Genomic DNA, 22,793 nt, shown 5'->3' on the forward strand with positions numbered 1-22,793 from the left:
ACTACTTTAAGTGAATAATTACATAACATCATGAGAATGTCCGTCAATCCAACAATGTGTGTTTGTCTGTTCATCTGTCAGTCAGACAGTCTGTCCGCGACCAATCTGATCAATTCTCGGCCCTCAATTCACGACATATTACACAAAAGCTTTACATTTCCTACTGGAATTCCATTTGGAAGTTCTTTTCAAGTAGCGGGACGCTATTACCTCACACTGGGTCTTACACTGTGTGTTACGTAATCTGCGTCACTCATTGGATACACGCAGGGGGATCAATGTCACCGAGAACAAGCCTGGAGTCAACTAAATCTATCATTTCATTAAACCGTCTTTCCTTTGATGCAGCCGAATTCTGGTGCATTATAAGTTTGAAAGTGATAAATATCTTATTAAACCTCTCCTTTTGGCAAATCCTTCGGCAGATGTTTACACGATATACAGTTATGTTCATGTATATGGATTTGAGTCACATCAACTTTGAATATCTCTGTAAAATAATTATCCTTCTATAACCTTGGAAATCATCAGGAGAATGGCCATCAGTAAGATTAAATCACAATTTAGATATTATGTAACTTCCATTCAGAACATTAGACCACAGCTCCCGGAAATGACAACACAGAAACGATGAGCCCGTTTCCAGACAACAGTTAATTATGGTTCTGTTCTTAATGTGTTTAGTATCTTGTCATTATCCTGTGGTGGACCAGAAATACTGTTTTGTTCTTGAGCGACCCGAGTCGTCCATTATCGCAGAAAATAAATGGCCATGGATTTTATTTTTAATTCTAACGCACATACGCTATCCTTGGACCCCATATATAGAAAAGTCTGCTACTCGAAGAAAATGATGCGCTCTCTCTCTCTCTCTCTCTCTCTCTCTCTCTCTCTCTCTCTCTCTCTCTCTCATCTGTAGCAGTTATTATTAATGAACAATTATTCTTGATTTCTTTTTTACCCATTTGAGCTAATGAGTTTTGGTCAAAAATCAAATTACAAGTCTCTTATTAGCTTACGTAATATTTACACATGCTTTGAGGTTATTGATTAAAAATAATTTATTTTCAAAAATCATTCATCAAAATCCCATAGAATACCCTTATACATCAAGATTTTTTCTTCATTTTTGTCAGTTAGGTCCAAAGGCCAAGAAATACGACCTTATTATATAGCACTCTAAACAAAAAACATCAAAACCATAAAATTCAAAGAAAATATTGCAAACACTATGAGATATGAATTATAAATGAGACACAATATTCAGCGTAATGCTCGGTGGTGAACTGTTAAGTAATTCCTATATATTGATCGCATCGCCCATTGACAAAAAACTTTTGATTTTTTTTTTCAGTTTCCAAAGACCCGGCGAAGGATAAACAAGTTATTGGAAGTTTGCAATCGTAATTTCTCATCAAATAAGAAGCTGGTAAATTGCTTAATATCATTTCTGGCTTAATTATCATTTGGCATCTGTCGCATACAAAAACGTCCAAGACACATAAGTAATGAAACTGGAAGGCGGTCACGCAATTTTACCATGTGGGTGAAGATTTCCCGGACTTTTTCCTGGAGAGCAAGGTTTTCAGGATGACAGAGAACTTGTCATTTTTGCACCCCTACTGGCACCGTTTTGGACAGATTTCTCCTACCTACCATGTTACAATCGGAGTTATCATGGTTTTCACTACAGTTGGAGCAATAGCTGGCAATGGTCTTGTTATCTGGTGTTTTATCAGGTAAGGAACGGTTTCTTTAGATGACGGCTTCTGCTATTTAAATGTGGTACATTGTATTCCTTTACCGCGTTAATCATTAACAAAAATCATTTTTTTTAAACGCTTGATCCCTCCTGAATTTTTTTTATTGATAATACTAGTATTTTTATTTATGTATTTAAAAACATACATATACTTTTTTGAAAATGATAAGACTAAAGCCAGGGTACAGCATAATGTTACACCCAGTCCCTTTATTATATACATATATTCTCAAAGACCCCTAGACTGACTGGGGGGGGGGGGGAGTACTAGGATTCCTATATATTCGTTGTACCACGCCTAGAGTTCCCCCCTGCATGGTCATCAACATTGGAAAAGCGGTCCCTTATTAGATCGCCCCCATAGGCGAAAAAAAATCGCTTTAATACGCAATTCCCCCCTATGCACAAAATTAGTGCAGAGTTCATTTTTAATATTACAATTTTCAAAGACATTGTAAGTCATAGGAATTTTGGATACATTTGGTTCGTTAGAAACGGGCCCGTTTTTGAAGTGGGAAAGACTATGCAAGGGTAAGGGGTGTCTATGCTACTACATCTTATGGAACTCTAAACACGGAACAATACATGTAGGCAGTGCAGAGCCGTAAAAAATTATGATATTTTGCTTTGTTGTGAGAAGGAAAATCGTGACAATTACCAATCTTTTTAAAATACTAGTAACCAGTAATTTCGACCGAAAGCCACCCTTTAGTTAATACTATTTTCAAATTGGAACTGTTTTCTCAAAACAAAACGCACTAGTAAGAAAAGATGCAAGTGGAATTTTTTATGAACAGCAAAGTTTTATTGCTGAATAAATTTAGAGGCAGCTCATTGCAGCGTAAGCTGTAAACCAAATAGTTTTTATGCACAGTTCTCAGAGACTAGGAATTATACGAGGGTTGTTCGGAAATTTTGAGACATTTACGCTTATACTCCCTTATGGAAAAAGATAAATGATTGAAATTTCACCAGACAGTAAACAAGGATGTCTTTTATTAACGTAAAAAAATTGAAGTTAATGACGTCATTTGTTCATTCCTGGTAAGCTAATAAACTTGCCTACATCCATTGACCCGGAGCAACCACAAACTCATCGCAACGTCATTTTAACGTTTCTCATCGGTCCTATGTTTTAAACACCTTACATACGAACGGAAAACATGAGCTATTCTTCATTTTTCATCTTTTCTTTTTATTTTAAAATGGCAGCAGTTACATATTCTCTCCATTCTTGATTTTTTGTGGAAAAAAGAGTTATTTCTTCTCAAAAGTCAACTTATTGTGATACTTCTCTTACATTTATTCTGTATATATTTTAGAACTGTTAAAATCAGTTTGTCTATAAAAAAAGACTTGATATTTAGTTCCTTTGTTTTCATTCTAGTTAAACAATCAGTAAATGAACCCAATTAACTAAAGTTTTTGACCCTTTCCATCGTATAGATTTTATGTAAGCAATTTCTTGACCCAAAGAAAGGTCTTTTTCTGAAATTCACACCAAGTTTATGTATATATTCGCTGACGTCAACATTCAATAAACCGTTTCAGTCAGATTTTAATTGCTTGATTCATTCTTTGGTGCTTTCTTCGTATTTCGACACGAACACCAGTAAAACTTACACAAAAGTAGCAAAATGAACATATACTATCGGAAAAAAGAAACTGTGCATTATTTAATATATGAAAAACAATTTAAAAATCAAAATACTGAGAGTACTGAAAGACGGGGTCTTGAAAGTTTGATATTGTAATTGTCCTGGGTTTTCTCGAATATGCTTCCAAAATTTTTGAGTTTGAATTAGTTGTTACAATCTATGTTAATTCGGCTTTTTTGCAATTGTCTGATACTTTGTCTAAATTTTACTCAATCCCGGCCTTCATAATTGTAGAAAATTGACACAACGGTATACTATGTAAAATAAGACCCCAAGGAAAATTTTTTCTACAATTATGACTACTTACCGGGAATATCACACAACTATATCAAAATAGATAATTTTAATCATTAGATTTATTCAATTTTGTGATCCATGGGAAAATCCACAAGTCGGACGGTATCCGTAATAAAAGTTTTATGAAAACCCCGAAAACTCTAAAACTGCAGAATTAACAAACAAAGGGAACATTTGTATACCGATAACAAACACAAGCACCTGACGTTAGAAATATTTTTTTACAATAAGATTCCAAGAACTTTGACAATAAAAAGATTTGTCACGGTCGCCATTTTGATTTTTAAGACCGACTTATCTGACACGATTTTCTTCATTTGCGATTCATGCAAAATTAATAGGTAAAAATAAATCCGTTTGCCACTTACTACCTTTTTGTGTAAACTCGTGCATCACCTACACGAATTACGATACAACCGTTCCTTTCATTAAAAATCATACTCCGAAAATCAGAGACATAAATTACAGAGATTGTCAACTCCGCCATTAGTGTGTAAATGTTACGGGACTAACCTTACTTTGAGAACTACAAGTGCAACAGCAATCTTGTATAAGTCATTAAATTTGAACCTGATAGTGAACATGAACATGAACCTGTAAATTTTATTTGTATTTTAAGCATGTTTTATTTATGAAATATTTACAAAAACTCTTTATTTAGTTTTTAAATTACTTTTTTTAAAACTTATTGACTTTTCACAAAGTAATGGTAATGCATTACTTTACTCATGCAATGGTAATGTAATGCATTACTTCAAGAAAATTATGTAATGGTAATGGTATTTTAATGCCCTAATTCATAAAGTAATGGTAATGTAATGCATTATTTTACAATGTAATTCACATCAAGCCTGATTCCAACTAAGCCGGAGAACATGAACATTAACATTTAACTTGGTTCTTCAATCGATAAGATTGTATATATTATATGATGTATAAGTCTTCCAAAATGTATAATCTATTATAGATTTTGCTTACAATGCATTGTTTGAAATTTAAATTCAGTTTAATCAACTAAAGAGCCAACGAACGAGAAGGCAAATTCAGACTTGTTTTTATTTTCTTTGTACAAAATTCCTTTATAGACGAACAGCAGTCATACCGCAAGTAGACTGGAAGCCAATGAAACACCTATTTAATTTGTAAAACATCTGTGTATAACCCGTCCCAATTTTAAACACGGCTTGCGCATGAAGTTTGGTAGTATTAAGGTGAAAGATTGTCAAAATAAAATTCACAACTTTTCAAAAATGGCACATTGCGTTTGGGAACTTTAATTTCGATTCCACCATCAACCTCTTCTATTGATTAATGAGCTCGTATACAAACTTAATTGTCAACGGCGCTGTGCATTCAGTTACGCAACTCATTCCACATTTGAATCCGAGCAAGAATATTTTGATCTATGAAACTATTTGTTTAATTTGTAAATAGAATTTTGTTTATACACAGAGGACTTAAAACAGATTTTATGCGTGTTTTTATAATACATATTTACTGAAATGCATCAAAACTTTCTGCACTATTTTCTTACGCGTAGACTCAATTCATGTATTCTACGCGTGCCTTCCGGTTTGAGACTTCGGCTGACAGTAAACCAATAGACGGGGTCACGTGACCCCGTCTAATTACAATGAACAAATTTTATTTTTTGTAATACTGTTAACACATGTATTCGTAACAACATCTCATAACACATTAATGTCAACGTCGAATAACGTCAATTTCAGCACACTCGAAAGTCACTGTTAATTGAAATAAAATTAATAACGCGTGTGACCACCATTTGCGTTCACGCATGCCTCATTGATGCCACTAAAGTGTTCAGAAATGCTTGAGGGATGTTGTTCCAGATGTTGGTTAAAGCCTGGCCTAAATCAGCCAATGTCACTGGCTGATTTGGTAAACGGCGTAAACGTCTTTCCATTTCATCCCAGACGTGCTCAATCGGCGACAAATCGGGGGAAACTGCTGGCCAAGGCAAGACATCGAAATTCTGTTGAACAAACAAGTCCCTGACTACACGTGCAACGTGTGGCCTTGCGTTGTCTTGATGCCAGCATTACACTAGATTTTGGAAAGTAATGCATTACATTACCATTACTTGTAATGCTAATTTTGTGGCATTACACATTACTAGCATTACTTTGAAAACATGTAATGCATTGCAATGCATTACCATTACATTTAGCATTACCCCAAGCCTGCTGCAGAGTGATGTGATTTTGATGTCTCTGTATGAAGGGTATCACATGACGCTGAATAATTTCATCTTGATAGCGTACGCCGGTGAGATTTCCATTGACAATTGTAGAGGGGTCCTTCCACGTGCTGATATTTCACCCCACACCATAACGCTACCTCCACCAAATTGTCTACGTTGCACTACAGAAGCGTCCTGGTAACGCTCCCCAACGCGACGATACACCCTACAACGACCGTCACTGCTATCCAAATGAAATCTGGATTCATCAGTGAACAGAATATTGGCCCAGTCCTGTATTATGAATCGCAGATGTCGTGTGCACCACGCTAGTCTGGCGATACGATGACGTTGAAGCAGTATTGGGCGCACCGCTGGACGTCTTGGTCTGATGTTTTGCTCGCGCAGACGAATACACACAGTTCTGGGACTAATTGGTCGAAGCCCTGGAATGCTACGGGAGGTCAAACTTGCTGTCTGGAAACGATTTCTCAGATGCCCAAGTCTAATGTGGTTGTCCTGTTGACGTGACGTCCCAAGAGGTCGCCCAGAGCGCGGTCGATCCTGAGTGTTGCCAGATTGTTGTAAACGTCTCCATAATGACTGGATGGTGTTCCGATGAACTCCAAAGTGTCTTGCTACTGTATGTTGTGTCATTCCAGCTTGCAGCATCCTAACAGCACGATTAACTTGGTTTTCGTTGAGTCGTGGCATGACATAGGGGTAAATTTTGTTGAAACTAAAGTGATTTCCTTAACAAAAAAAGTTTAAACAAATCCTTTACAGTTCTTATATCAAACAGTATTGGCCCGTAAAACTCGTGCGTACAAATTCTTCAATAAACAACAGGTGCTCACTAACCATGAAAAAGTCCGTGCACCCAGACGGTTACCATCCGATATTGTCAAAAACAGTACCATTATCGATTGTTTAAATTTTATAAATACAAACAATAGATATAGAAAAATTATACTAAATTTTATAATGCTCAGTTTCTTTTTTCCGCTAGTATACATATAATTTGATTACTTTTATCAAGAATTGTAGGTCTACCAACACTTTAAATGAAGATGTTCAAGTTTTTTTAAACTTCGAGTTTGTGCGTTCGCCGGGTACCCCGACCACCGACTTGTTTATGCACCTTCCGTAAACAAACTATTAATCATTTTGTAGTATTACTTTGCTTAATTATTCGTTTAGGTTCCTTCAATGTTTATGCGAATTTTCGTCAATAAGAAAGGGAAATATTTCTGTTGTCTCAATATTTTCCGAACAACCCTCGCATAAATTTCATTTTATTTCGGTGAGTACGAAATGTACGACTCACTATAAATTGTTCATATTTATTATTTTCTGATGGTGTTGTTGTTGTGTTTCTTTTTGTTGATGATATGTTGTTGTTGATGTTGATGATATGTTGTTGTTGTTGTTGATATGTTGTGTTTGTTGTTGTTGATGATATGTTGTTGTTGATGTTGTTGTTTTTGTTGGTGTTGATATGCAATACTTTATTGATAAAGTTTACAACCAAAATTGGTTACCTTTGGGTTTGGAAACAATATTTAATTAAGTGTTGCTTCTACTCTTAATATTAGTTCCTGTTGCACAAGCCTGAGATATACAGCGAGAATGTCGTTAAGGTGACCCTTTAGCCCCATCTTCTTTACTCTGGCAATCAGTCTGGAAATAAGAAATGCACTCTATGGACTAGTAGTACCAGCAACACTAAATGTGAGGTTATGAATATACATTTGTACAAACTATTTGAGTGGATTTAATTATAAAATTGCCAAGGCGCTCAACTGTGAAACAATTTTAGTACATGTATTTAATATTTATATTTCCCAGTGTTTCTGTGTGTGTTAACACTACGGATAGATTTTGTTGTGTACAGTCCAAACTATATTCATTGATAAACTATTATCAATGAATATTTTAATACTCAATCGTACAATTGCTGAAAATTTTATAAATATTAGTAATAAAAAAACAGACAATGACTCAGAAAAAATGTAAATGAACTTTAGTATATTATTATTAAATTTCAGCATAAAAAACTGTCCAATATTGAATAACTATAGATTAACCCACTTAAAAGGTGTGGAGGATTATCGCTATATTAGTGATATGAATAAATTGCCACACCTCCCCCCCCCCACCCCCCCCCCCACCCCCCCCCCCCCAAAAAAAAAAAAAACCCACCATAGATTTGATTGGATCAACTACTGTGGTTTCATCTATATTCGTTGAATACCAATTTTCGCGGATTTCGTTGTTTAGTTTATCCATGAAAATAAATGTTCATTCAAGTGCAATTTCTTCAACATTTTGTATTGTAAGGATCATTGGCCACGAATTTACGTATCCTTGAAACTGTGTTTTTACTTAAACCACGAAAATTGATACCCTTGAATATTAATGAAACCACAGTAATTAAACACCCTTTCAACATCGTGGCTATTTTTTAGTCTATATTGATCTCCTTAAGAAGAGCTCTGTAAATCATATCTAAAAACTTAAGGTAGATATGATGGCTAGTTTGTTGACTATCCAGCTTCCGTCGATCTGTCTCTCCGTCCGATCGTCTGTTCGATTTTCTGTCTGCCTATTCCACAACCAACTTCTGCAATCCCGGTGCTGGTTTTGCTTTGATTTCATAATGTATTCAGTGTTTAACCATAGTATGTCTCAACACAACTACAACGTTAGTTATAAAGAAATGCAGACATGCATTTACCTATCTATTGTTAATATCAATACATTGTCTTCGCAATTGTCGTAACTGCAATTCTTGAGTGCCGCATTGATGCGGGGTCAGATATTAAGTAAACTGTAAGTCAAATCAGGAAAAAAACCAATCAGAACGATACATGCTATTTCAATCGTAAACAATTAAGTCTGACTAAAATAATCTGTCTTCGGTGTAATCTTTATAATACATGAGTACATAACGAAATGATTTATGTATGAACTAAACGATCCAATGTAATATATACATCATACATCTAAGGTGTAAAGGGGAGAAAAATGCTACTAGTAATAAGCATTTTTATCGTTGAGGGAAAAAGTCTGTAAATCTGTGTCGTTGAATTTTTGTTATTAATTTTATGGTGTTTTTTTTTCATCACAGAAAAAGAAATAGGGCTCATTAGAGATATCCAGACATGCCCAGCAGGCACGTACATGTAGCATCGTTTTTGAAAGGAGGGGGGGGGGGGGGCAGACTCATCCAAAAAATCTTGTCAAGCCAACAAAAATGTTTCTTTCCAAAATTCTGAAAATCCTAATCCGTGGGGGGGGGGGGGGGGGGGGGTATTTTTCTATTTTATATTTTTCGATTCAATTTTTTACATGGTCCCAGAAAAGTGGGGGGGGGGGGGACTCTATGTTAATTTAATTTTTTGTATTTAAACTGAAGAAAAAAACTGCGCAAAAAAGTGCCCCCCCCCCCAATGCTACGTGCCTGCCCAGTATTATATACTTAAGTTCTTAACATGTTCAATGCCTACACTGCGATTGCGATTTCATTAGACCCTTTTCCCGTGCGTAATGTTTCACATTGGAAGAGACGACCGGTGTTGTATAGCAGTTTTCCCCCCTAGTAGCTTTTTCCCCCGGAAAACCTACTATATAGTAAACTTTCCCCCTGGGGGGAAAAGCTACTATATAGTAGCTTTTCCCCTATAGTAGGGTTTCTCCCTCACGTTTTTGGTTCAGATTTTATAAAATATATTTATGGAAATCCAGTAAGGATTAAAATCAATGTTTCTACACTCCCAGGTTACATACATGTATATCTGTATTCATCTGTAAAGGTTAAGTTTCGTTTTGCCGATTTATTATTTTTATAGACAATGCTGAAAGTTGAACATGTGTGTAATGGAATTACACATAGAACTTAATTTAGGTAATTTATTGAAAAAGGTTTTACAAGTTATACACTTATGTGCATAATTCTGTGTTCTGAAATTGTATTAAACGAGAATGTTTTAAGAATTTCTTGATAAATTTATCAGACTCTTTATCTGTTTGTGAAAATTTCATCCAGGCTAAACCTCTTTTTTAGAGAAATTTTGTTTCCGATGTTTCAGAGCCCGATTTTTAAAATCCTATTATAATAAATACAGTGCATATTCTTTAGGGTCCAATGTCTCATAAACCAGAGATGACCATATCACCCTATTTTTATAGTGGCAGTGGTTTACCACTTGAAGATGACTCTGAAAATTTCAGCTCTCAGGGTAGGCCTGGGGCCCTTGATGTTTCAGGGCCCGATGATTCAAACCCCATTATAATGATTGAATAGTGTTCTATAAGTAGGAACCCGAATCTCAAATTCTAGAGATGACCAATTAACCATATTTTCACAGTCATAGTGGTATACCACTAGTAGATGACACCGAAGCCCCCCTGCAGGGTAGGAGCTTTTGTTGTTTTCGAGCCCGATGTTTGAAATCCAATTACATGTACATGTTTAAAGAATATGTATTTTTAGGGCCCCATATCTCAAAAACTATAGATGACCACATGAACATATTTTACGGTTATTTAAAAGTAAAAACATCATTTAAAAATACACAATCACTTATATATTTCTTCATCAAAATGATTGAAAATTACGTTTAATTCTGCTACTTTTTTTTTAAATTTACGAACAAAATTTTTTAAAAATGGTACGCGGGTAAAATTCATAATTCTTCAAAACATTTAATCAATTCATAAGATGACTAATAATGTAATAAATAATTAGATAAATAAATCAATGAACTTTTATTCATAAAAGGAGAAACCGAAAATCAAAAATAAGTAACCAACCTAAGCGCATATACGACCTTTTTACTTGTTAGTTGATTAGAAGAACAAGCTTATATTTAAAAAAAAAGTCAGCTCATCACAATATATGTGTTGGTTGTTTTTTGTTTTTGTTTTTTTAATTACCCTTGTTTTGTTCGAAGAAATAATATGGTACAATAAGTAAATCTTTATTGCAAAAATATGAAACAAATAGTATAAATTTTTTAGGTAATTGAATCGTATATCTTGATTTATATAGCATCGTTTTCAAAATTGTATATTTATAAATCACGTTGCAAACTTAAAAGTGAAAAAAAATTAGCAAATAGTGAGTGACAATATAAACATAAAGTTAGTTCAGGCTCCATTTCACATTTTCCAAAGTAACCAGCAAAGATACCGACATCGTTCTGGTTGTGAAGACATTTCATTGTTTTTTTTAAATGTTAACATCATAATATCTCGTGTTTCGTAGAAATGTGCTTAAAATTATGAATATGCGTAACTTTAAAACAAAATGGTAAACACTAACTTTACACATGCTTTTAATACATAATTAAAATACCCCTTAACCATGATTTAGAACCCCATCAATCAAAGTAAAACTAAAACATTTCAGTTTCTCGTCACATCATTGCATCCTGTCTCCCGTTTGATATTTAGAAGAAGAAATATATAATTGTTTTTAGGATCGTCAATTCTAGCGGTAGACTGTAGATAAGCATCGATTAGATGAAAAAGATTCGAGGTATTCCGAAATCCGTGTAAAAGGTGTTCCAAAAAGGGGTGAGAACAGGTGAAATAAACGATATTTACACATGCATGTTATGAAGGCGCATGCCTTAATTCATATTTGGGGTTGAAAAACCATGTATTTTATTCTGTGTATTAATAAATGCCATAATTATCCTTTTTTGTGAGAAATTAATATCATATCAGTTATTGCAAATTATTGTCACGAATGGTCCGCAATAAACATGGCCGGAAAGTAAAAATGGGGGAAAATCCACTATATAGTAGGCTTTCCGTGGGGGTAATCTGGCTATAAAAAGGGGGAAAGCCCACTATATAGTCAGCTTTCCGTGGCGGAAAAACTGCTATATAGCCATTTTTCCGGGGGGAAGAACTGCTATATAGCCATTTCTCCGGGGGGAAAGATGGCTAGGGGGAAAAAGCACTATATAACACCGGCTTCCGCATAAAGTTTCCCTACGGATTTTATTAAATTATATAACATGTAGCTTATATCAAATTGTCATCTATCAAACAGAGTTTCAAACAGGTCAATGTCTGAAAGCAAAAGTGAAAAATCAATGATTTGACAATTCTAAACCTCTCTGAATTTAAAATTCTACTGTCAATTAAGTCAGAGCATCATTCCCACGTCATCGCGGAACAGGGACACTTAAATTCTGGAATGGTTTCATCCTTCCCCGTGAGAGGATAATTTTAAGTTTGGGATACTAGTAAACCGATTTAGTTCTGTTAGTTATTTAATGAATAGCCAGTCAAAGAGCAACACACTGGCACCCAAACGCATAACTAGATGGGATCATTTGCAATACTAGGACCTAGACAACATGGTAGGAAAAAGCACATCGTTTTTGCGATGCTGCAAAACATACAATCGCTCAATACAACGTAAAATCATACAGCGTGTCGTCACAGGCTGCAAAGCTTTTTAGAAGAAAAAAAGAGTTAACTCTTTCACCACAGTTTATATGAGTATAAGTTTAAGACCTATCGAATGTACCTTTTGAAATTCAAATATCAGTCATTAAAAAGCAATTTTTAAAAAAACAAATAAGCGAAAAGGGTGGAAGCTCGCCTGTCCAAAAGGAAACTAAAATCATCTATTATGACGACGTAACCGAGTAGAAAGTAGTTATGGAAAACTATTGATTTGACTAATGGGGATCCCGTGATCGACAGCGGTTGTATGCGAAAGGGTATAGTGGCCGCCCGCTTGGACACGTAGGTATTCTCCACGCACTTCGACTTCCTCAAACGACGCACATCAATGACCCCCTTGCGCCAACGAGAGACATTATTTAAGTTGTAGGAACTTGTTTATCGATCGTTGTGAAATAAATCTTTTAAGACTAATGGCACAAGTCGATTTCGTTAAAAAAGCATAATTTTTCTTAGTTACTTTTTGTGGAAAAATATTATTTGAAGATTTATACAAACGCCATAGATTTATTACTGAACAGAAATATCTCTTCTGTTAATATTGACTGATTTGTTTGTAACACAGAGGTGTAAGTTTCATGTAAAATTGCCATGCATGACATTGCAGCAAAATGATTTTTCAAAATAAAATTCAAATGAGAATTAATAGAACTAAGTATCAAAGTTTGTCTCGGCTTTCATTACGAAGAATTTTCTAATAACGACACAGGGCGTGCTGCGATCAGGCGTACATGACGTTCTTATATAATTCAACCTCTCTAAAAGTAATGACTATTTTGCATAGAAAATTTTAGTTCTAACTTGAAACAGATTCAGTGTAGAGATTTGTTATCATTCATTTTTGAAGTTTACCGCCAACCGTTCATGCTTTTGTCGCATTTGTGTACAACTTGTGATTTGTGATTACTTTTAGATTGAGACTCATAGTATGTATGAAACACGAGTAAAAAAGTTTACCATTTTTCAAAGCAATAGCTACTGACGATAGAAGGATCCTTGAATTATTAAAGAGCACTTGTTGTTCGGATCGGATTGGGTGATATAACTCTTCACTGTTAACTCAATCTGTGAATTCGTTCAATCAACGTGGCTTTTAGAGTTTTTTTGCTCCATATCATGTAACTGTCTAAATGGATACTAATCCAATTTATCGTGTATTGATATAATAAGGACATTTTTTTCTCTGCAAAGTTTTTTTTTCGTAACGCGGAATTAATGGGCTTTTCATCTCAGTAGATTTGGAGAATAAACACTGAAATCATCAAAAATGAGAGAGAGAGAGAGAGAGAGAGAGAGAGAGAGAGAGAGAGAGAGAGAGAGAGAGAGAGAGAGAGAGAGAGAGAGAGAGAGCATTGTCTTCTAGCTGTAGACTTTTTTATGGGGTCCAAGCACAGCGTACGTGCGGTAAAATGAAGAAAAAAAACTATGGCGGTGTATTTTCTGTGATAACCGACAGCTGGATATGTTCGGATAGAATTAGAATTGGGTCGTTTAAAGTAGAATTTATCTCAACATTTTGCATAACAAGCACGTTTGAAAATACGGTTGGAGCAAAGTCATCCAAAATATCTTGACAAGCCAAATAAAAAGGCAATTTCCCAAAACCATGAAAATCGTAATCCGGTGGAAGGGGGGGGGGTCATAGAGTACCAATTACAAATATCTTCATATACATGAAAGATCGATTTCACTGTTAATTTTCTCCCTTTCAGAAAATAGGGGGCCAACTCCATGATATCTTTCTTTGCTGCGAGAAAAAGCCAGATGCCTGCGTATGAATATTCAAATAATTTTTATTGTGTTAGAAACCATATGATTGCCTATGATCATTACCAAAACATGAAATATCTGAACTTATAGAGAGCTATAGCATGTGAGATAAGAACCCCAATTCAAATTTCATTTTCGTACCATCAGGAAATGAATATGGTTCCTTAAGGTCAGACGACACGTTCCTCAATTTTAGATAACTTTTTCCAGGAATTTGTTAATGGTTTACTACTACTTTGACAAGCTTTCTTGCAAAAAATTAGGGTACCTTACCAGGCATTTCTGCAAAATACTAGAGTATGCAATTTCCTTTATAATCTTCTTGAAAATACACTTGAATTGCTGATATAAAATAAATACATCTACAGCACAGCAAAATTCACTAAATCAGAACTATCTCCGCCGGGGCGGGGCTTTGAACTCACGACCTCTAGAACCCATATACGCTTTTGGCAGAGAGCGGCCACGGTTCTAACCACTCGACCATGTACACATTTAACCAAATTCAAGTAAATTTTGATCATTTTTAAAGTAATTATAAAATTAATATTTTTTATTGGAACTCTTTATTACGAGGAGATACAAAAAAAAAGATTCTCGAGGAACGTGTCGTCTGACCTTAAAATCATTTTAAGAGAAGTCCAAGATATAATTGCAACTATGCAGCCTTTATGTGATCGAACACTCTTCAAAAATTTATAAGAAATAAAACATGGAAAGGTGAAAAATGATGTAAATTATACAATCAAATTTAATTTATTATTTAATCAAATATTATTTAGACACCCATGCTGTATGATTATTGTAAGTGAAAACTTCGTGATAGTTAAAACTCTCTCTCTCTCTCTCTCTCTCTCTCTCTCTCTCTCTCTCTCTCTCTCTCTCTCTCTCTCTCTGCTCTGCTCTGCTCTTTCCTTATTTGAAAGCACTTGTATGGCCAAAGCAAGTGTCGGATAACATAGGGATTCCTCATTGTGTGAAAACGTGACTATCACAATGACACGTTGATATCCCTTAAACTAGAAAATATTGATATTGTTACAAAATTATTTGGGTTAAGGATGTTTTTTGTAAAGAAGAACTTTATAAACAATTTGTGTCCGAAATATCCAAAAAGTCAATAAGCTAATGAAAAAAGAAGAAAATTTTAACGTATCATTTTACCACAAGCATAGTTTTCTTTTTCTCTTGCAAACTCTATGTTGTAAGCTAGGAAACCTCACCATTGTCAATAAATATGATTTTTAGATCACGACCTATGTACATGTACTATATTATATATTTTATAAAATCAATAATTACATGTATTCACGTTTTAACATATCGACTGGAGCATTCATATCTTTAAAAACACCCTCTCAAGTTGCAGAAGCTTCATACCACATCAGAATATGTGTTTGCAACATCTGGTTTACGGACCAATGTCATTCCTACAAGAAGTTCACATTGAACCCAGTGCAGTTTCAATCATCGTTTTTGTGCATTAATGCATCAGTCGAACAGGATTTGCTCGTGATGACCGATAGCCCTGTATCAAAGGATCAGCTTACTACAAACGAACATTTGAAGGTCTTTTTTACGAGGCCAATTTGTTCCGTTTAAGTCATGACATATCATGCGTTATCAGATATTGAGCCAGTGAACGTCTGTCCAAATAACTTCTGCATCTTCAGCCAAATGTCTGTAGGACAAAACCTTGAATTTTTTTCCCTTTTTTTTCTTTGGATAATATTGTTATCTCGATATGGTAACTCAGACTTTATTATATTCATTTATGACGTTACCGATACGTCATATTCAGGGAGTCGTTTGGTAGATGTTTGATTACGTGATGGATTTTACTGTACCCTGTATTAGTTTTTTTCATTTTAATTTTATTAGGAATAATGTAAATCATAGACTGGAGTTATATAAATAGACATACAGTATCTTATCCCCTTAGCTATGAACCTTGTGCACAAATTGAACTTCCTGCTTTATATTGTCCGGAATTAGATAAATTGCTTCAATTCTTCAAATATTTCTTCCCTCAAGCCGTTCTGAATTTCCAAGAACTTTCAGTGTTGTTGCATTAAAATATGAGGTTGTTGTCCATTTTTTCTTCAATTTATATAAAAGCGTAAGGTTTTCAGTCCGGTAACATGTTTTATCCAAAGAGCCTATTCCATTTCGAAGTAAAACAATTAGCTTCGCGAAGGTTACCCTCACAGACTCTGCGCTAGCAGATTTACACAACACGGCACGAACTTAGAAGGCTCCCATTTTTCTTTTTACTTTATCTTAAGGATTTGATATACTATACCAGAATAATTCTATTGAGAGCAGTGTGTCTGTCTGTTCGTCTGCATAGGCGGAGGGGAGAGAAAATAGGTCTGTTTGATTATGTACGTCTGTCAGTCCGAGATCTCTTGTCGGGAGCAAATATATTTCATTTCCTTTGCCCTTCATTGCTCGTACTTTACGTAAAGAGTATATGGGGTTAAAGGTTAAACAATTACCTCGAAGCAAATTTATTAAAAAAAAAGGTCAAGGTCAAAGCATATCTCTTTGAACTAAATTTCGAGACCATTTCACATTCTCCTCTAGATTCATGTTGGTCCAGTTTGACGCAGACTTTTCCAAAAGAATATTTGTAGGTATGTGCAGTGACCTTGAACAAAGTTTGTAGCTGATACGACAATGTAGGATCTAGGTAATAGCAGACTTCGGTGTAAAGTTCTTTTCAGTACCATGTTTTCTCATTCCTTGATCTAAAGAGAGTGCTTGTTGGTCAATGGATGTAAAATGACCTTGAACAACTTAATTTTTATCCATGTCCTGTAATGAAGTCCTTTGCGATGGTCACCATCGAAATAATGTTTGCGCAGTATAGTTTAAGGTAAAGTTAATCGAGAGCAGTAAATCTAGAAATAAAAAAAAAACACCAGCAGCAAGATATGAACATAGATTCAGTCGAGAATGTGAAAAATGATAAACTTTAAATTGTACGTACTAATTGGCTAAACTTGCATCCTTGTAGTTAGATATCTTAAAATCCGAACCTTTGTTTAAGATTAGATATACAATTTTAATCCCTATGATAATTATGTCCAAATCCCCTCTCTCCTACACCCCCAATTCCTAAAGATGAGGAACTAAAACTTTTGGTCTAAAGTTTTGGTTGATTTGAGGTGGGTTTTTTTTCGTTTTTTTTTTAAACTTTTTATTTTAACAATCTTAATCTTAATAGGATTGAAATCAATTGAACCAAAAAAAGAAAACATGATAAAAAAATATCTCATTTTACATTGTTCGGATACCTATATACAATGTGTGTCAACTGTATAGGAGCTTTGTTGATTCTTACTTGTTAATTTTGTCGTAATATATTTAATGGACGTTTTGACTAATACGTGTACTTTTCACTGTTTAATTACACGTTTGTGAAAATATATGAGCTAAGCTAGGTGACATTTTCCTCAATTATTTTGGAATTGGTTTTGCGAGTCGATTACTTAAACCACGATTTTTCCTCCCTATTTGAAAAGTTGAAAATCGATAGAAAATGAAGATTTAGATCGTTGTTTATGGTTAAGAGTGTCAACAGGCTTCATCAAACAGCAGTCCTTGTTTAGCAGCAGTGTCTAATTATTTAAATTTCTTTTTTATTTCAGTTTTCGCAGTCTTCGAACCTCGTCAAACGTGTTTATAATTAATTTGTCGATAGCCAATTTACTGATGTCGCTGATCGACTTCCCTCTCCTCATCATCGCCAGCTTTTACCACGACTGGCCATTTGGACAAACAGGTACATGTAGACCTTCATTAAAAGAAAAAAAAAAGCAAAACAAAACAAAACAAATACCTGTAAGCATTTTAATAAAACACACACACATCATGGGAATTTTTTCCCCTCATTATCGCAGAAAAAGCAATTACATAACGTATATCGATATTACAATTGGTTTTATCAGAAGAAGACAAAGCCGCTATGATATTTTCGAAAATATTCACGTTTTAGATCCATTCCATTTTGTACTGGGATTCGCTGCTGCTACCGAATGCCTTTTAGTGACGATGACCTGTAGACGTACGACATTGCCTGCTTCAGTTAATGATGCTCCTTTAAATATGTCACGAAGCAGCTGATTATATAAACCATCCCATTAAAGAATTTGATTATACCAGAATCCATGCATGGGCACGTACTATTGCATCGTTTTTGTTTTAGAGGGGGGAGGCAGACATACTCCAACATATTGACAAGCAATGAAAGAAATCAAAACGTAGAAGAGGAAATGCCTATATCTTCTCCAATCTTTATTGTCCCAATCCGTGAGGGGACTCGTTTATTGCTGTGCAATCTGATTAAAATCGGAGCTTTGGCCGGAGTGCATCAAAGTTTTACGTTAATCAGAATCAGATGGATTGCTGCGTATTTTCAAATTGACCAATCTAGTAAGTTTTCGTCTAATTTTTTCAGGTCGTTCCAAATTTATCTTTTTCTATATAATATCTTAAGAGAAATGTCTGTTTTTCAAATAGGAGGCAGCCCCTCCCCCTCGTTGCTACGTGCCTGGTCCGGATAAAATATGGTGTTTTTATTTTAGGAATTGCTTCATCAAACGCAGCTGACCAATCAAATACATGTACGTGTAATCATATTTCACAATTTAACGGTTTACTTTCATTTATGGGGTGTTCATTCGTCACTAAAGAAAGACCGATGAATAACTTAAATAACGCTGACATTGATGTATTAATGTTGCAGAACTTCGAATTCAATTGGTTTCTGCACTATGGAAGATTTTTTTTCCTACGATTTCGCTAAGGAAAACTAACGAGTCCGTTGTCTTAGCTTTATTTTAGTCTTCAGCCGAGTGATGTTATTTAAACTGAATTTATTTTAACCTATATTCATTCAAATTCTTATGACTTTAAACCGAATATTAATTGTGTGAAACATGACCTATCATATAATACCGGTACCGGATTTTCAGATAAAAAAAAAGTTGAAATACTCTTAGTATCTCCAATACTGATCTAAGAGAAATGTCATTCGTGTAATTGAAATGGAAATATTATACGTAGGGGATTTTACGAAAACGGAATCCGGTTTTTCTTTTGCTTAATTGATCTGTGAAAAGTTCCATTTAATCTAAAAAATGATTATATAATATTATCACATCTTACCGATCAGTTCGACCTATTTCGATAAAAGTCGGTTATAATCCACATCTTTAATAGATGTATTCAAAAATAAGCCATGTTTGCTTTTTTTAAGGGAATCAGGAACTAAAGTCTCATTTTGAGAAAAAAAAATAACTGAAGATGGCAATTAATTTACAATTCATGTCAACTTATATTTGTTGAGAAGACATTTCATTGTTTGTTGCGATTTTGTGGGACTTATAATTTCCTGTTATATATGAATCTGTGCGACTCTATTATCTATTTCCTACAAATTAATATTCTTTTTATTGTCTCGCCATTAAGCCACATTTTACAAATGAACCTACGATTTACATTCAAGTTAATGAATTTTGAGTAAACTAACAAATGTTTTAATTCAATACCATTTAAACGTATTCTTATTCGTCATATATAAAAAAAGAGAGTAAATATTGATAAGTACGACAAAAAATCGGACAAGTCAACATTATTATCTGACAACTGATGGTAGAACTATGCTATCATACAAAATAGCTGTAAATATATCCATTTTTCAAAGATCATTTCATGAAACGGAAAACATCAACGACTTTGTCGAACGTTCTTTTGTTAAGCACACTCCAGCCTCTTTGAAAACCATTCCTGCGTATTCTGAAACAAAATACCTATATTCTATTTGTTGTCAGGAGTGAGACTATAGTATTCCAAAACAGGTTTATTTGTTCAATGCATTAAATATTGTTTCCAAACAGATGTTTATTTCAGGAATAAGGAATCATTCTTTGAGTATTATGAGGTGATGATTTCGGTCGGGCGTGGTCAAATCCAATAAAGCACGAAGGACCGAATGATTCCTTATTACTTATATTTATATCACTTCCAATTTGTACACTTTAGAACAACATTATTTTTTTATGTTGCACATGCTATGTATTACTACGCGGCGCAGCCAATACCGTTTATCGGTTATGCTATAGGACACGCCCATTTTGTGTCACTCATGTTTTATGAAGTTAATGGATTTTAGGGTTCACAGTTGACTCATAATGTTATCACAGAAAAAGACAGTTGGTTGGTTTGAACATATTTTATTGTATATATAATATACAAAGGGTTCGAACACAAGTTCTTGCAACTTACTAGGTTCTCACCCAATTACAAGTAATTTGCAATTGTCATAAAACATGGTACATGTATATACACATATATTGAAAAAAAAAATGGTAAAGAACAAAATCGTATACTTATGTAAATCTGCGAGAATTGATTATAAAGTTCTGCACAGCTGTGAAAATTCTAACATTAGTTTTATAATCTAGGTTGTCATTACCCCATAGTAAAGTATGAGAATCTATAATACATAAATTTTGCATTTGGAATAGTTCATTAATTAAGGTATTCCTTGCATTAGAAAATTGTTTGCAAACAAATAAAAAATGATATACATCTTCTTTCTTTCCACATTTGCAATTTGGAGAATCAACAATATTTCTTCTGTGTAAATCATAATTTAGTAAACAATTGTGTCTTAATTTGGTATGAATGATGTTAGCTACTCTTTTACCATGAAGAAAATATTTTGGAACTTTTGAATCACTGCTATTATTAGAGATGCTTCTTTGAAACTGGCGGATGGATGTTGATTTTTTAATATCCGAATTTAGTGAGTTCCATTTGCCTATAGCATCTGGAATATGTATCATACTTAACTCTAGGAGGTATATAATTGTCTTCATAACGAGTATTGTAGCGAGAATTATCTTTCCTATAAATGTTAGCAATATCACTAAGATATTGTGGTACAAGATTGTAATGAATTTTGTACATAATCGTTAGTTTAGCTATTTCCCTTCTTTTAGATAGAGAGTCCCAACCCGTTTCGAAATACAATGATTCCCTTGAGGCCAAAATTGAAAGTCCCGTGACAAAAATAGACAGTTGAAAATGTAAATATTTAAAAATAAATAAAGTGACTCCAAATTTTATTTTGAAATAAACACTTGTGGGAAGACAATCTACATATAATAACAAATAAGGTCATAACTCCTTTATATGTATGCAATATTGTCATACATTTCTTTTAAAAATTGCGATCGTCCATGAAATGTTGAATTGCTTTATTGATAATATTTACACAACAGTTAAGTGCAGTCAAAATAATATGCAAAAATTAACGTAAACGATTAACACGTGAAAGTTTGAATGCATTTCTATTGCAGTATGTGAGGCGTATGCAACATTGACTGGTTTATCGGGCCTGGTCACCATCAACTCACTGACCGTCATCGCTGTAGACCGCTACTGCGCCATTGTGATACGAGTGAAATCTGTTAGCCCTGCGCCAAAGTGGAAAACCTACAAAGCAACTATCGTGATATGGACTTATGCTTTGTTTTGGTCGCTTAGTCCAGTACTAGGTTGGAGTAAGTATCAACTGGAGGGTGTTCGAACCACGTGCTCGTTTGATTATCTCACGAGAGACGCAACCACGATCAGTTTCATTGTTGCCATAGCCACCTGTGAATTTGCCATACCAGTAACCGTCATCATACTTGCCTACTGCAAGATCGTGACAGCTATGATAGTTCGGCGTCGGAATTTATCTATATGCAAGAAAAGTGAGAACTCTTCATTGAACTTCAGGCTGCAGCGTTACCGAGTGAGAGCAGAGATTCGAACAGCATTTATCATTATTGGTCTAGTGTGTCTTTTTGTCGTCTCTTGGTTACCGTACACGGTGACTGCCATGGTGGGTCTGTTTGGGGACAGGACGCTGATAACCCCCTACCTGTCATCTGTAGCAGGCCTGATAGCTAAAACATCGACAGTGTTTAACCCAATCGTTTACGCCATCATACACCCGAAATTTAAATCGAAAATCAAATGCATGCTGTACAGGCGAAATTCGTTAAATTCTGGGCCACTGTCAAAAATGAACAGCCGGATGTCTTCAAATAAATTTTCGTCATCCGGATTTGAAAAGCAACAAATAGAGTTTGATATAAAAAGTAATCGAAATAGTGATTTATCATAATTTTTGGTCATTTTTGTGTTTTGATTTAAACCAGACAACGAAATGCATCAATATGATCAGTTAAGATGATCGGCTGATGACGTCATTGCTTTTTTGTTGATTACTTTATAAAGTGTTGAATTCGGTACATTTAATTATTCCTGTTGATGAATGAATTTCGGTAATAAATGAAACCCATTAAATTCTTCTTGTCCTTTGATATGTTTCCTTGAGTAAACAGATTTATAAAAGGTTTTGATTAGTTTAAAAAACAAGAGGCCCATGGGCCACATCGCTCACTTGAGGAACAATAGGTATGATAAAATCAGCTTAATGGAGTCATAATACAAACTATCTGGACAATGTACAATAATACATGTAGATCCTGTATAAATAAAATCCATTTTTCCCCCTGGATATTCTCATGTTTATAATCATTAGTCCCTTTTCTAA

At 34.6% G+C, this 22,793-nt stretch overlaps 1 protein-coding gene across 1 annotated transcript; it reads left to right on the forward strand.

Moving 5' to 3' along the window:
• Positions 1-1,329: 1,329 nt before the first annotated feature.
• On the forward strand, positions 1,330-22,543 carry LOC105331414 (rhodopsin). The gene is made up of 3 exons (XM_011433587.4): positions 1,330-1,739; positions 17,830-17,963; positions 21,547-22,543. Exons 1-3 carry the CDS (start codon positions 1,591-1,593, stop codon positions 22,359-22,361), a joined length of 1,098 nt encoding a protein of 365 aa, XP_011431889.1. The 5' UTR covers positions 1,330-1,590; the 3' UTR covers positions 22,362-22,543.
• The last annotated feature ends 250 nt before the right edge of the window (positions 22,544-22,793 follow it).

Source organism: Magallana gigas, chromosome 7 (assembly GCF_963853765.1).
Source record: "Magallana gigas chromosome 7, xbMagGiga1.1, whole genome shotgun sequence".
Classification (NCBI taxonomy): Eukaryota; Metazoa; Mollusca; class Bivalvia; order Ostreida; family Ostreidae; genus Magallana; species Magallana gigas.

Coding starts and splice junctions, on each gene's coding strand:
- LOC105331414 (XM_011433587.4), top strand. CDS start 1,591: ATGACAGAGAACTTGTCATTTTTGCACCCCTACTGGCACCGTTTTGGA. Junction 1,740..17,829: donor GTTATCTGGTGTTTTATCAG/GTAAGGAACGGT, acceptor TTTTTATTTCAG/TTTTCGCAGTCTTCGAACCT. Junction 17,964..21,546: donor CTGGCCATTTGGACAAACAG/GTACATGTAGAC, acceptor TTTCTATTGCAG/TATGTGAGGCGTATGCAACA.